General features: G+C 38.0%; 5 protein-coding genes and 1 non-coding gene across 6 annotated transcripts; 5 read left to right on the top strand and 1 right to left on the bottom strand.

The window, feature by feature from the left end:
• Positions 1-483: 483 nt before the first annotated feature.
• Positions 484-928, bottom strand: LOC111487030 (immediate early response 3-interacting protein 1-like). The gene has a single exon (XM_023134242.1). It carries the CDS (start codon positions 845-847, stop codon positions 614-616), a length of 234 nt encoding a protein of 77 aa, XP_022990010.1. The 5' UTR covers positions 848-928; the 3' UTR covers positions 484-613.
• A 5,067-nt stretch (positions 929-5,995) lies between these two features.
• On the top strand, positions 5,996-8,544 carry LOC111487404 (rop guanine nucleotide exchange factor 5). Its single transcript, XM_023134794.1, has 6 exons — positions 5,996-6,491; positions 6,564-6,680; positions 6,755-6,984; positions 7,054-7,344; positions 7,426-7,782; positions 7,858-8,544. Exons 1-6 carry the CDS (start codon positions 6,173-6,175, stop codon positions 8,341-8,343), a joined length of 1,800 nt encoding a protein of 599 aa, XP_022990562.1. The 5' UTR covers positions 5,996-6,172; the 3' UTR covers positions 8,344-8,544.
• A 472-nt stretch (positions 8,545-9,016) lies between these two features.
• Positions 9,017-9,088, top strand: TRNAD-GUC. Its single transcript has one exon. It is a non-coding gene; the product is annotated as a tRNA-Asp (tRNA).
• A 138-nt stretch (positions 9,089-9,226) lies between these two features.
• On the top strand, positions 9,227-10,177 carry LOC111487406. Its single transcript, XM_023134796.1, has one exon. It carries the CDS (start codon positions 9,386-9,388, stop codon positions 9,902-9,904), a length of 519 nt encoding a protein of 172 aa, XP_022990564.1. The 5' UTR covers positions 9,227-9,385; the 3' UTR covers positions 9,905-10,177.
• A 950-nt stretch (positions 10,178-11,127) lies between these two features.
• LOC111487407 lies at positions 11,128-11,755 on the top strand. The gene is made up of 2 exons (XM_023134797.1): positions 11,128-11,519; positions 11,596-11,755. Exons 1-2 carry the CDS (start codon positions 11,174-11,176, stop codon positions 11,610-11,612), a joined length of 363 nt encoding a protein of 120 aa, XP_022990565.1. The 5' UTR covers positions 11,128-11,173; the 3' UTR covers positions 11,613-11,755.
• Positions 11,756-12,000: 245 nt separating this feature from the next.
• On the top strand, positions 12,001-13,750 carry LOC111487405 (ras-related protein Rab2BV-like). Its single transcript, XM_023134795.1, has 3 exons — positions 12,001-12,210; positions 12,337-12,537; positions 13,186-13,750. The coding sequence occupies exons 1-3, from the start codon at positions 12,208-12,210 to the stop codon at positions 13,669-13,671; spliced, it is 690 nt and encodes a 229-aa protein (XP_022990563.1). The 5' UTR covers positions 12,001-12,207; the 3' UTR covers positions 13,672-13,750.
• Positions 13,751-13,764: the final 14 nt, after the last annotated feature.

The following is a 13,764-nucleotide window of genomic DNA, read 5'->3' as shown; positions in this document are numbered from 1 at the left end:
TCGAGTGGGTGTACCGCCTACCGCGTATTGTCAACGACATGTCGAAACGAGGTATAGCCCAGCCCATTAAAATTAACTTGTCTTGTTTGCTAATTGTCGTTTTTGAGGGTGTGAATATGAAATTTTAAGCGCCCAATTATCCTCTTACTTTTCTCTAATTTCAGCCCCAATATTTTTGTAAATAAAATACAGAGAAGTACAAATATAGACTACTTTTATTGAAAAATTTTATTTAAAGGGGTTAATTCACTATTACTGTATGAGCTTCCCATAAAAGTTTGAAAAGAGTATGCTAGAAAGAAGTTTTCACACCCTTAAATAAACACATCGCGTTCTCCTCTCTAATTGATATGGATCGAGATCTCACAAAAAGCAACTAGCATAACAATCAAAATAATTGTAATTTTGATGCAACACTAATATGAAACCAAACAAGAGAGGGAAAAATAGTCACTTCCCTCCTACCTTGACAAGTCCCAGAAGTGTTCGCTAATGGTGCAACATACGTTGCAACAAATTCAGAAGTTAAAGCAGCCCAATGTTACATTACAACAGAGAAATCAAGAATAATATGATAGATGTAAGCTTTCACAGAGTTGAAGTTGGCATCTCATCATCCAGATACCAACTTTACAAAGATACACAGTGCATTGAGCATTATGAGAGGAACTCTTAAATATTGTGTTGCGTAGACAAGGCCAATAAGCTGTCCCTTCAATGATTTTGTTCTGCCTCCTGAGAATTCAGAGAAGCTCAATCCTCGACGAGCAAGAAAACGATCTTCATTTAGAATTGCTAGCGCGTTGGCAAGAAGCAGACAACCCTCTAGTAGCGTCCACAGACCCATTTTCCTGAGCTCTAACTTACTGGAAACACACTTCAGAGGGTTTTGAATCTAGGGACTCCTTTGTACTGATGACGTTATTACCTGCTGAATTTCGATTATACAGGATAAGAAATTGTGCAAAGAATGATGGAGCGAAGGATAAAGGGGCATGAGAGTCTAGTGATAAGTCAAGCTTGCCAACGAAGCTCATGCAATTGAAATAATCTTCAGATAAGGCATGAACAGAATAACAAACCCATTTTATTATAATGCATAAACTTGAGAGTAGTTAACAAAAACATCTGATCTACAACAAAGTGGAAGAGAAAAAACGTGCACTTCAAAAGACAAATAAGAAACAAACGATGTCTACAAAAGAACTTAGTAAAAAGACTCCATCTTGGATAAGTACGCTCAACCACCAGGCACCAGCTACACTTACAAATACTCATGCCAATTTGGTATCCGACTGAAACAATTGGATTAATGTTCTTCCTTCACCACATTAGTCAACTAATAAACCCCTTAATGTTCATGTTGTTACTATACCTACTTGCCAGTAGATAATGGATGTTGAACTTGTTCTCCTTCCAAATTCTACAATTTTCTTGCGTGAACGATGTAGTTATCAATTTACACTTAGAATCTCCCTTTCTTTCAACATAATCCGTTGACTTGTATACTTCTTACATTTATCTAAGTTCCTTTTCAAATTTGTTATCCCGTTGCTCTCAGAATCACATGCGTATGTAGCCCAACAATATTTACAAGCAACCCTATAAAATTCAGGATCACATCCCTCTGTTATAATAAAATGCTCCCAAGCATCTGAAGCTTGTTTAGAAGGTTTCTTTTCTTTAAAAATCCTACTTTACAACTAGCACCTAGATTAGGATTGCCACTTTCAACTGAACGAAGAGTTTGACTAGAATAACTTTTAAAAGTCTCAGTTGTAAATGATGAACTCGTCCTGGGACAAAAATCAAACCAACTCAAGAGTACTCAATTTGTAGAGTTCCTAGAGTATAAGACTACTGTAATTGGTTTTTTAAGAAAGAAAACACTTTTCTCTTAGGTGGGAGCCAGAACCTAAAACATTGTTGACAGAACTATATACGCAACGTTTGACTCACATGCATACACAGGTATGACATGTTCTTTAAATAGTTCATGTAATTGGATTAACAAAATAAAAACACTAGTTACAAGGATGATATTATTGAAATCGTCAACAGAACAATAGGAACAACAACATGAAAATAGTCTTTCAACCTTCTGCCTTCTAATATGATGGTTTGGGGAGCTCGAAACAGAGACTTCGGAAGAATATGTCATATGAACCAGAGAATAAATTTCGTGGGGATGGAATAGAATCTCCATTGGTTAACAAATGGTTAAGTACTAGCAATAAGAACTAGAATACGAAGAGCAATCCAAGCAAACAAAACAAGTACAGCAAAACGTTGGGTGGTGACTGTTGGATGATGAAAGTCCCACATCGGCTAATTTAGGGAATGATCATGGGTTTATAAGTGAGGAATACTAACTCCATTGGCATGAGGCCTTTTGGGAAACCCAAAGCAAAGCCATGAGAGCTTATGCTCAAAGTGGACAATATCGTACCATTGTGGAGAGTCGTGTTCGTCTAACATGGTATCAGAGTCATGCCCTAAACTTCATCTAACATGGTATCAGAGCCATGCCCTAAACTTAGCCGTGCCAATATATTGGCAAATCCTCGAATGTCGAACAAAGGACTCCAAAAAGAAAAAATGAGTTAAGCCTCCTTGAAGGTACGAAGGCAATAAAAAATGACTAAGACTCCAAAGGAGTCAAGCCTCGATTAAGGGGAGGCGTGCTTTGTTCGAGGGGAGGTGTTGGATGATGAAAGTCCCACATCGGCTAATTTAGGGAATGATCATGGGTTTATAAGTGAGGAATACTAACTTCATTGGCATGAGGCCTTTTGGGAAGCCCAAAGCAAAACCATGAGAGCTTATGCTCAAAGTGGACAATATCATACCATTGTGGAGAGTCGTGTTCGTCTAACATGGTATCAGAGTCATGCCCTAAACTTCATCTAACTGACATTTACATATAAAGTAGCAAAATGGCATCTAATTTCTTCAAATAATTCACTCTTTAGCTGCTACCCAACTATCCAGATTAAGAAATTAATAACATTAGTTTAACACAAACTAATGGCATCTAAGTTGTAAAAGAGAGAGAGAGAGAGAGAGAAATTAGACAGACAAAACAGCACACTAGTAACAAAATCTCCAGAAATTCAAAGATTTCTCTATATTCAAAACTTCGTGATGGTTGGGGACAATTTTTTCAAATACCATAACCTAATGCCCGTGATTAGTATAGTAATAGTAGAATCATCAACAAGTTAATATCAAAGTTTGTGACCAGTGTTAAAAACCACAACCTCCTCCACAATGGTATTGATAATGTCCACTTTGAGCATAAACTTTCATTGCTTTGCTTTTGGTTTCTCCAAATGGCCTCATACCATGGATATGTATTTCTTACTCATAAACTCATGACCATCCCCTTAATTAGTCAATGTGGGACTCCCTCCCAACAATGCTCAACAATCTTTCCCTCGAACAAAGTACACAATAGAGCCTCCCCTAAGGCCTATGTAGCCCTCAAATAGTCTCCCCTTAAACAGGCTCGACTCCTCTATCTGGAGCCCTCGAACAAAGTACACCTTTTGTTCAACACTTGAGTCATTTTTTACACACCTTTGAGGCTACCAACTTTTTTGTTCTACACTTGAGGATTTGATTAGCATGGCTAAGTTAAGGGCATGAATCTAATACCATGTTAGAAACCACAACCTCCATAATGGTATGACATTGTTCACTTTAGGCATGCATAAGCTCTCATGCTTTGCTTTTGGTTTCCCCAAAACGCTTCTTACGAATGTTTTCCTTACTTATAAACTCATGATCATCTCTTAATTAGCCGACTCCCTCCCAACAATCCTCAGAAACTAGCCTGATACTAAAACATCGCAGGTAAACTGATCCAGAAAATGGTAAGCATCGTGGAGGAAAGTTTATGACAAAATTCTCATTGGCTTGATACTAAACATGTGAAAAAAAATCAGATCCACAAACAATGGATGTTGTTATACAGTTTGCGACTTATAAGCAAGTTGTTTCAGAAATACAGTACACTCCATTGTTTCAAAAACAGTCCAAAAATAGTAAACACAAGATTGAAGATGCCATACGAAAACGAAGCAGAGAATACAGAAGAGGAAGAGAATGGATTGATCCAAATTTCCACTGTTTTAATTTCTGCTTTGTTGATTAAAATGAAGCTGAGTCAATCGGTACCAGAGTGGAATGGAATCGAAAGGGCATACCCGTTATTCAAGAAACCACCGGTGACCAGAAAACTAACCTTAAAGTCGTCAGAGAGGGAGATCGGAAGGCGGGAAGACGAGCACAAGCAAAGAGATAAGGAGATCGAACGACGGCAAGGCGAGAGTGAGATTGAACGGCGAACAAAGGCAAACCGAAGACAGCGCAAAAAATTAGGGGGGTAATGTAGAAGACGGCGCGCGAATGTAGAAGTTCAGGCGCCGGTTCGGGCAAAGGCAACCAGAGGACCGAGCCGAACTCGGTCTGACTCGAATTCATGTTGAACCCGAACCGTTTGATTCGGTTCCTTCCCCCTAACCTTTTCCCTTTTATTAAACGTCGAATCTATGGCCACAGAGTTTTCACCAAACAAAAACTATATATATAACTAAATATATAATTTATAAAATAAATAAAAAAAAAAAACAGTAAAATAAATGTTCAGTTTATAGAATTAAGGTTTGAATATTTCGCCATTATTTAATTTATTTAATTTGAAATTGACATATTTAAATAAAACTAAATTAAATGTGAATTTGAGTTAGAGTTATGTGTATTTTAGAAAGAACATTCTAAGCTCAAAGTTCAAAATTGAAATTTAATAAACAAAAAGTTTAAATGTGAAGGGAGGGAAAAAAAAGAAGTAAATTTCATCATCAAATTAGGATAAAATATTTAATCACAAAATCGTGGATTTCAACACTTTGTAATTGTGGGACCATCCCTTAACGGCTACTTCAATAACGTGCGTCTCCGTCTATGCTGGTCTCTCTATTGGATTTTGTACATAAAACTCTATTCTCGTTAATTTAATATCGGACGTCCAAACAAGCCGTTAGTATATGGATCATGCTGCTCTCTTTTTTTTTTCCTTAATATTATTATTATTTATTTATGTGGTCCCGACATAACTTCGTGTATTATAAAGTTTTTTTCTTTTTATTGAAAGAGTGCAAAAAAGAGTGACTTTTTATTTTTTATTTTATTTACATACTAATTATCTGGTTAATAATAAGATATACAATATATATTTTATATATATACTATTTTTTTATTGGATTATTACACAATCACATTTAACTATTAAAACATATATTTATTATTTTGAAGCTAATAGAAAGAGGACCATCCGTATAAAAAAGGTGAAAGGGTATATTAGTTATAGAAATGCTGTGTTGAGTTATAAACTTCACTGTGAAGTTTCAAGTGGAAATTAAAAAGATTCGAGTCACCTTTTTTTTACAACTTTATACTTCATTGGATCCAATGTTACGATAATAATGTGTAACATGTAGCCACTTTTCAAAATAAAGCTACTTTTATTATTTTTTTAAGGTTGAAATTAAACCCTATAAATAAAACAGGTGTAGAGATAAAAAAAAAAAAAGTTAAAAAAAAAACTTTTGAGAGAGAACAACAAAAGTAAAAGTAAAAAAAAAAAAAGATAAAGAAAAATTAAAACTATATATATTTATTGTTTTTGTAATGTTCTTGTAATTTCTAAAACATTTTTTAAAAATAAATGTTAATAAATAATTTGTTTCCTACAATTGGCTTAGATATTATTATTTAAAATTCGGATTCAAATCAAAATATACATAAAAAAAAATAGAAATTCATAAATATTTTGAAAATGGAAAAATTTATGATAAATAAAATGGGGTGAAAAAGAACCGTACTTTGAATTTGATTGAGAGAGGGGCAGCTGTAACTGGATTCAAAATTCAATGACATCACCGTTAGATTGCAGCAATTCCTCTTTATTTAATGTTTTTTTTTTAAACGTTGGCCTGTCCTGTTCTGTGGCACTTCAGCAGTAACCTTTAGGAGAGAAACAGAGAGAGAAATTTGAAATCCTTCCGCCATGTTTGAACCCGGTGAACCATCCAAGCTTCTTTAAAAAACCCACTGTGCTCACTCTTTTCCTTCCCTTTCGGGGTCTCGAAATCGCTCTTCTTTCCCAAAAATGGAACCTACTTCGGTCACAAGAAGCGAAAATACTCACAAAATCGGTGAATCTTTTGGTTCCAATGCTGTTGGAACCGAGTCGTTTACTGACTCCAGTGCTGTCTCAGGGGAGAACAGCTCAAGCAGGTCGAGCTCCGACAATTCCGCCGGCGACTTAAAGACCACCGACTGTTCTTCACCGCCTCAACTCGGCTGGCCCATCCGCAAGGCTCAGCTTCGCAGAAGTTCAAATTCCAAAGCTCGTGAAGTTGAACAAAAGCCCAATTTCAACGACTCAAAGCTCAACAAAACGGTTCCTGAAGTTCCTGAAGTTTCAGGTTAGTTTGATTTCATTCTCTGTTTAAAACCCATTTTGATTTTGGGGAGCTGATGAAGTTTTTGATGAACAGAGATGGAGATGATGAAGGAGAGATTTGCAAAACTGTTGCTTGGAGAAGACATGTCAGGCTCCGGTAAAGGGGTTTCCACTGCTTTGGCCATTTCAAACTCCATTACCAATCTCTGTGGTAAGCTTTTATCTATGAAACTTCCTTTCTTTTCTGCTTTAATGGCTATTTACACTGTTTTGTTCATCTTGAAGCTACCATTTTTGGGCAACTATGGAGACTCGAACCCTTGCCAAAGGAGAAGAAATCAATGTGGAGAAGAGAAATAGAGTGGCTTCTTTCTGTGAGTGACCATATAGTTGAATTAATCCCCTCTTTCCAAACATTCCCTGATGGAAGCAAGTTGGAGGTTATGACTTCCAGGCCAAGATCTGATATCTTCATCAATCTTCCAGCTCTCAGAAAATTGGACAACATGCTGCTTGTAAGATTACCCTTGTTTTTGTTGTTCATTACACTGTTCAATTCATGATATTCTTGGCCTTGTTTATAGGAAATTCTAGAGAGCTTCGTCGATACCAAGTTTTGGTATGTCGATCAAGGCATCATCGCTTCCAACGGCGATGGATCGTCGTCTTTTCGAAAAATAGTTCAAAGGCAACAGGAAAAGTGGTGGCTACCGGTGCCTCGAGTCCCGCCCGGCGGTCTTAGTGAAGATTCAAGAAAGCAATTGCATCATACTAGAGACTGCACAAACCAGATCTTGAAGGCTGCAATGGCTATCAATAATGTTGCCTTGGCTAACATGGAGGTGCCTGAATCATACTTGGAGACACTTCCTAAGGTTTGGATGGCAGTGTTTTTAAATTTTTGTGTAAAACATAATGCCTTGAAGAACTGCTTGACTTTTGAAACTTTGCTGCAGAATGGGAGAGCTTGTTTAGGGGATGTTATATACCGGTATATTACGTCGGAGCGTTTTTCATCTGAGAATTTGCTCGATTGCCTCGACTTATCCTCCGAACATGTTGCTCTCGATGTTGCCAATCGTGTCGAGGCTGCGATCTATGTCTGGCGGCGTCGAGCTCATTCGAAACCATTGATCAATCCAGCTCGTTCTACTGCAAGATCATCTTGGGAGATGGTGAAGGACCTAATGATTGATGGTGACAAGAGAGAGTTCTTAGCTAAAAGAGCTGAGGGCCTCTTGAATTCATTGAAGCAACGATTTCCTACACTAACACAAACCACTTTAGACACTAGCAAGATCCAATTCAACAAGGTACCAATGTTCACTCTTACACCTTGTTGTTGTTATCATTCATTTCATATTCATATCATGTAAAGCACATTTCAGGACGTTGGAAAGTCCATTCTTGAGAGCTACTCAAGAGTGCTAGAGAGTTTTGCATTCAACATCATTGCTCGAATCGACGACTTGCTTCACGTCGATGACTTAACTAAGCATTCGGATCGGTTGACATCAGTCGGGACGGTTAATGTAGTTGGTCATAAGAAGGGCGCTTACTCGGTGCATCTCTCGAGCACTCCATATAAACTCGCATCCACAACTCCATTGGTTAGTCCAGCCAAAACGGAGAGAGTGCCGTTTCTGAACAACAAGAACATAGGCAAGCCTCCTCGGCGCGGGTTCGGAGTGAAAAGAGTGTTGACGAATTATCTCGGCGTCGATACGAAAGCGAAAACGTGCATAGATTCGATTGAAGGGGCTGCTTCAATTCAGAACATTGTTGTGAATGGCAGTTCAGAACGGAGAAACAGTTCTTCTGCAGATCAAAGTGTGGTGAGCTGCAGCAAATTGCTGGCTGACAAGATCAAATAGTCAGTGCAGGAGGATAAAGAGGAAGAACATAGTAGTATACAGAAATAGAGTAGAATCAATTTGTTGTAAAAACTCTTTCGGTGAGAAATTATTTGTATTTATTTGATGATGCTTGAGTTCTGCTTTTTTAGAACCTAAAGCTGTTTTTTCTAGAATTGCTTGTATTGTTGTATTGTGCTATATTGTTCCTGACCAACTTTTTATTTATTTTATTTGTTTTGTTTTTTTCCGCTCACAAAAACTATCCCATCCCTTCCCACCCGAGCCTCACTCGATGGTCGAGTAGATATGTTGAACACAACTTTTTTTAGGAGGAATATTTGTGGTCTTTAATTTAGTTAATATCTTAATTTTTTCTTATAAATATTTAGAGATTCAAATAAAAAATCAAAGTTGCACTAAACACTTTTACTTTTAATGATACAATGAACACAAATTTATTAGTTTCTGACTCTATTTGATAACGGTTAAATTTTTTAAAGCTATGCCTATAGTTTATTTGTTTACAGTATCTATTATTTAAACAAAATTTTGAATTATAAACCAAAATTTAATAAATAAAAATAATTAGTTTTGTTTTCTAAAATTCGAGGAAGAGATTCAATATTTACTTTAAGAAAATAAAATCTTTAGTTAAGAAAGAATTTTATGTATTTCTATCAATTGACATCAAGTCGTTGTAGTATAGTGGTAAGTATTCTCGCCTGTCACGCGGGTGACCCGGGTTCGATCCCCGGCAACGGCGAATGTTTTTTACATTGCTTTGTTTTTCCAGTGTTTCAATACGACTTGTCGTCAAGCATCCCATATCGTGAAGGCGAAGTCTGCGTTACTTAGTCTATTTTCAACAAGAACGTCACGTCGTTCCAATAAAGACCAAAACTTCCTTCCGACAGGAAGAAGTGCACGATTGTTTCCTATCCTCTCTCACCTTTCTCAATTTCTTCGCCCACTTTACCAATCGCGTAAACCACGCGTTTCAATCAATCCCCTTCTCCATTCCACTCCCGCCGGGATCTGCCATTCCTCCGCCGTCTGCAAAATGCCGACCGGCACCAACATTCACATGTCCGCCCTAGACGGCATCGTAAACGTCAATTCCATGTTCACTCTGGCCGTCTTCTTAGGCTTAGCCTGGAACCCCAACGACCCGACGAACAATCTGGTCGAAAGCCCTAATTGCTTGGCCGCCCCTAACGTCGCCGAGAATCTGGTAGCCTTCCATGTCTATTCCTTCAGCTCCTTCCTCTTCTCCAGCTTAATCGCCCTCGGCCTTAAGCAGGCCATCCGGATCTCCAAAACGCCCTTCTATCACCCCACCGAGTTCTTCGTTCGCGTCAACAAAACGGCCGTCCGAATCGGGATGCTTGTTTCCGGAATCGGCTCGGTTTGCGGCTGTGGATTCCTCATGATGGCGCTTATCAATGTTGTTCAGATCAAACTTGGTACTCTGAGCTGCGGCAGCTCTCAGACTTACGCGGCGGTGGTTCCGCTCGTGATTTTGGTTCCATTTGCCCTTGTGATTTACATCTGCCTTGTTTCTTACGCTTTTATCAATTAGATCGCTGCGTATTTCCTGAAAATACCACGATTCTTGATCTCCTTACCTGTAGTCTTTATAATTCTTGTTATACTGTTTCGGTATCGTTATCAATCTTCAGGTGGGACTGCGTATAAACTATTTTGTTCGATTAGATTGAATGGAGTCCAGATCTTTGGTTATTTCGGACTGGAAATTTGTACCGTTATCGTTTAGGTGTTGATTCAGTCCACTTTGCTTGGACTCGGAAGAAAATGGAGAGAACGAGAAATTCGGTTCATCTTTGCTCCTTCAGTTTGTTCATCTTCATTGGAATGCTTCATAATTATCATTTTCTTACTTCAGAGAATATAATAACTACTTTATCTTCATCCAGCTAAGTTGAAATATGAACTCATTTTGTAAATGTCCTCACTTGTTCATATGACCGATATAATATAAACTATTCAACCCAAACTTAAGGTTGAGATTGAGTTGATTTTTTGATCAAGAAGATTAAAAATATTTTTACTTGTGAATAGGTGTTGATGGGCGGAGACTCGGAAGCCTTTCCAACCACCTATATAAGTAATTCTTAGTTTCTGTAAAATTTTCTATTTATTTTGTTGAGACATGGCGAGGCAAAGGGGGGAGGGAGATCTACGAAGCTTCGTAGACTCGCAAAATTGCTCCTCTTAGAATGCAAGCAAAGAGAACAATATTGGCGGGCTGGCAGTAGCCTTTTAAAGCGTTGAAGGAAAGTCCAAAGAGAACAATATCGGGTGGCTGGATGTTGGTGTTAGAGAATAGTATCAAATTTTAGTTATTAATCATGGTACATATAAAAATTGTAAAGAATTAAAAAAAAATGTAAAAATAAAAAAGTTAAGACTATTCATATCAACCACTTAGCAATGGGAAAGTGGTAGTCGGTTTGTAAATGGAATGTCCTTTAAGCCCAAAATAAATTGCCAAATCATTTAGTGGAGATAGTGCTGCCCAAATTAACAAATGTCATTTCCTCAAGTGATACCACTTTATTACGTGGGTTCACCTACAACCACAAAAAAGAAACATTAGTAACAAATTAACTTACCATAACTCATCATCAATTGCCCTATATTCTTTTCAATTATTCAAATATATTATTACTTAAATCCACTAATAAGATAAGGGTAATATATAATAAACCAATTAGTGCAATATCCACTTAAAGTTGTGGATTTCACACACCAAGCAGTTGTTATTCGTCGACTATAAAACTGGGCTTTGGGAGGCCATGTCTTCATCGCATTGAAGAACAAGCAGAGAATGGAGTCTCTCAAGAAATACACGTCTCTCCTGCTCTTTCTAGTGCTGTTTCTGGTTACTGCAAGGTCTGATTATTATGGGCAACAAAGGGGCGAGTGTGCCCCGTCTAATCCCGAAAGAGAGGCCTTCAAAATGATGCCGTGTTTATCTGCTTCCAAAGACCCTTACTCTCCAGTTTCTCATAGATGCTGCGATCAAGTCAGGAAATTAGGCCAAAGCACCAGCTGTCTCTGTGCCGTTATGTTGTCCAACACAGCTGCAATGGTTGGAGCTAAGCCTGAAATTGCTATCACCATTCCAAAACGTTGCAACATTGCTGAACGCCCTGTTGGCTACAACTGTGAAGGTTTGTATATCTACACTGATTAGAGAGGAGAACGAAACATTTATTATATGAATCCTAATGACTTTACATTTTGCAGGCTATGAACTACCTTGAAGCTGCGTTCTCTGCTCCAACTATGTTGCTCCAGCTATGTTGGAAGTTTAGGGGAGAAACATATGTATTGTGCTTATTGTAAACCTATAGTGACTTGCATCACTTGAGAAATAAATAAAAACATCGTGTTTGTCGTTAAAAAATTGTGTTGTCTCAATGATTTTATAGATAATTTTGTTGAGAGAAATAATTAAAAGAGGGTCATGTTTGGATGCATAATGGTAATTTTGTGCATCGTTGAGGCTTAAATGGTAATTTTGGTCAATATATAGTTTGACTTTTATAAAAAAAAAAAAAACTAAAGGTTACCAAAGAAGAGGTTACATATTTATAATGTTTGTTTATGGAAGATGAAGGGGAGAAAATAGAAACGGCGATTATTTTAAATAATTTTCCATTTATGCCCATTCGGCGTTCTGTGCCACATGAAAGGCCGTCTTCAGTGCCTTTCCCTCCGTTTTTCCGTTTTCTTTTCATTGGTTCTCTAAAATCCCTCGTCTTTCCTTAAAACTCGCTAATTAAATTTCTAAGAAATTTCAAAAAATTCCTAATCCAATTTCCACTCTCCCTTCCCAATCCATTCACCATTTTCTTTATGGTTAGTTCTTCCTTCTCTTTTTATCCTCCATCGATCGTGTTTTTTCTTTAAGCTGTTATTATGCACACAAAATGCGATTGCTACTGCGTTTCTTTCTTCTGAATCGTATGTCGTTGGATCTGGCAGGTGTTAGGCTTGGAATTTGTTTACGAAATTGATCAAATGGCTTACAAGGTGGATCACGAATACGATTATCTCTTCAAGATCGTTTTGATCGGTGATTCTGGCGTTGGAAAGTCCAACATTCTCTCAAGGTTTACGCGGAACGAGTTCTGTTTGGAGTCCAAATCCACAATTGGAGTTGAATTCGCTACGCGGACTTTGCAGGTTGGCTACGCTACCTCCTTTTTTTTATTCCTGTTCCTCCTTCAATTCGAAGTCATATCCGTATTAGGTATTAACCTCGATGAAGATCGATGAATTACTTCCTATAGTTGATCGTCAATTTATGTTACTTAATTAACAATTAGATAAGTCTTCGAGAATTTTTTATCAGGAGATTTCGGATCGATCACGACTAACTCGAATAAATTAGAACATCGCTATCATAATTGTATTAATAGGTTTGGGTTGATAATCCTCTCCTCCTTTCCCCCCAAGTATGAATCTGACTCGGAACAGTGCATATTGATGCACATTTTTCGTCCATTTCAATTGTTTATCAACGCATTTGAAGCACAAGTGTTTAGAATTAGACTGTGTGGAGTAAGTTAAAGTGTTTTTCGTCCATTTCAATGTTTATGAACGGATTTGAAGCACAAGTGTTTAGAATTAGACTGTGTGGAGTAAGTAAAGTGTTTTTCGTCCATTTCAATTGCTTATGAACGGATTTGAGGCAAAAGTGTTTAGAATTCGACTATGGAGTAAGTCAACAATGATCAACAATCGAGAATGACATTTGCTTTATCATTTTGAATTGAAAAATTGATTCTGTATGATTAAAGTAAATGAATGTTTAGAATTGGTTTGAGACAGGTAGAGGGGAAGACAGTGAAGGCCCAAATATGGGACACAGCAGGGCAAGAGAGATACCGAGCCATTACGAGTGCATATTACAGGGGAGCAGTGGGTGCACTTCTGGTATATGATATTACGAAGAGACAAACCTTTGACAATGTCCAAAGATGGCTACGCGAACTGAGAGACCATGCGGATTCCAACATCGTGATCATGATGGCCGGAAACAAGGCTGATCTGAACCATCTCCGGGCAGTTTCCGCGGAAGATGCTCAGGTTTTGGCAGAGAAAGAAGGGCTGTCATTTCTAGAGACCTCAGCCTTGGAGGCCTTGAATGTGGAGAAGGCTTTTCAGACCATTTTGCTCGACATTTACCACATCATTAGCAAGAAAGCTTTGGCCGCTCAGGAAGCCGCTTCCACCCCCGGCATCCCTCACGGCACCACCATCAACGTCGCTAATATCTCAGGCAATTACAACAAGAGAACTTGTTGCTCTAATTGATCTAGTGATGATGATGATGATGATGGTTTGAGGGAAACAAAACAAAGGGGGCTGGTGGTAGGAACTTAAAAGGAAGAGTCCCCCCCCCCCCCA

Source organism: Cucurbita maxima, unplaced genomic scaffold (genome assembly GCF_002738345.1).
Source record: "Cucurbita maxima cultivar Rimu unplaced genomic scaffold, Cmax_1.0 Cma_Scf00012, whole genome shotgun sequence".
NCBI lineage: Eukaryota > Viridiplantae > Streptophyta > Magnoliopsida > Cucurbitales > Cucurbitaceae > Cucurbita > Cucurbita maxima.
Note: the sequence above shows the minus strand (reverse complement) of the source record. Positions and strands in the feature narration are given on the sequence as shown.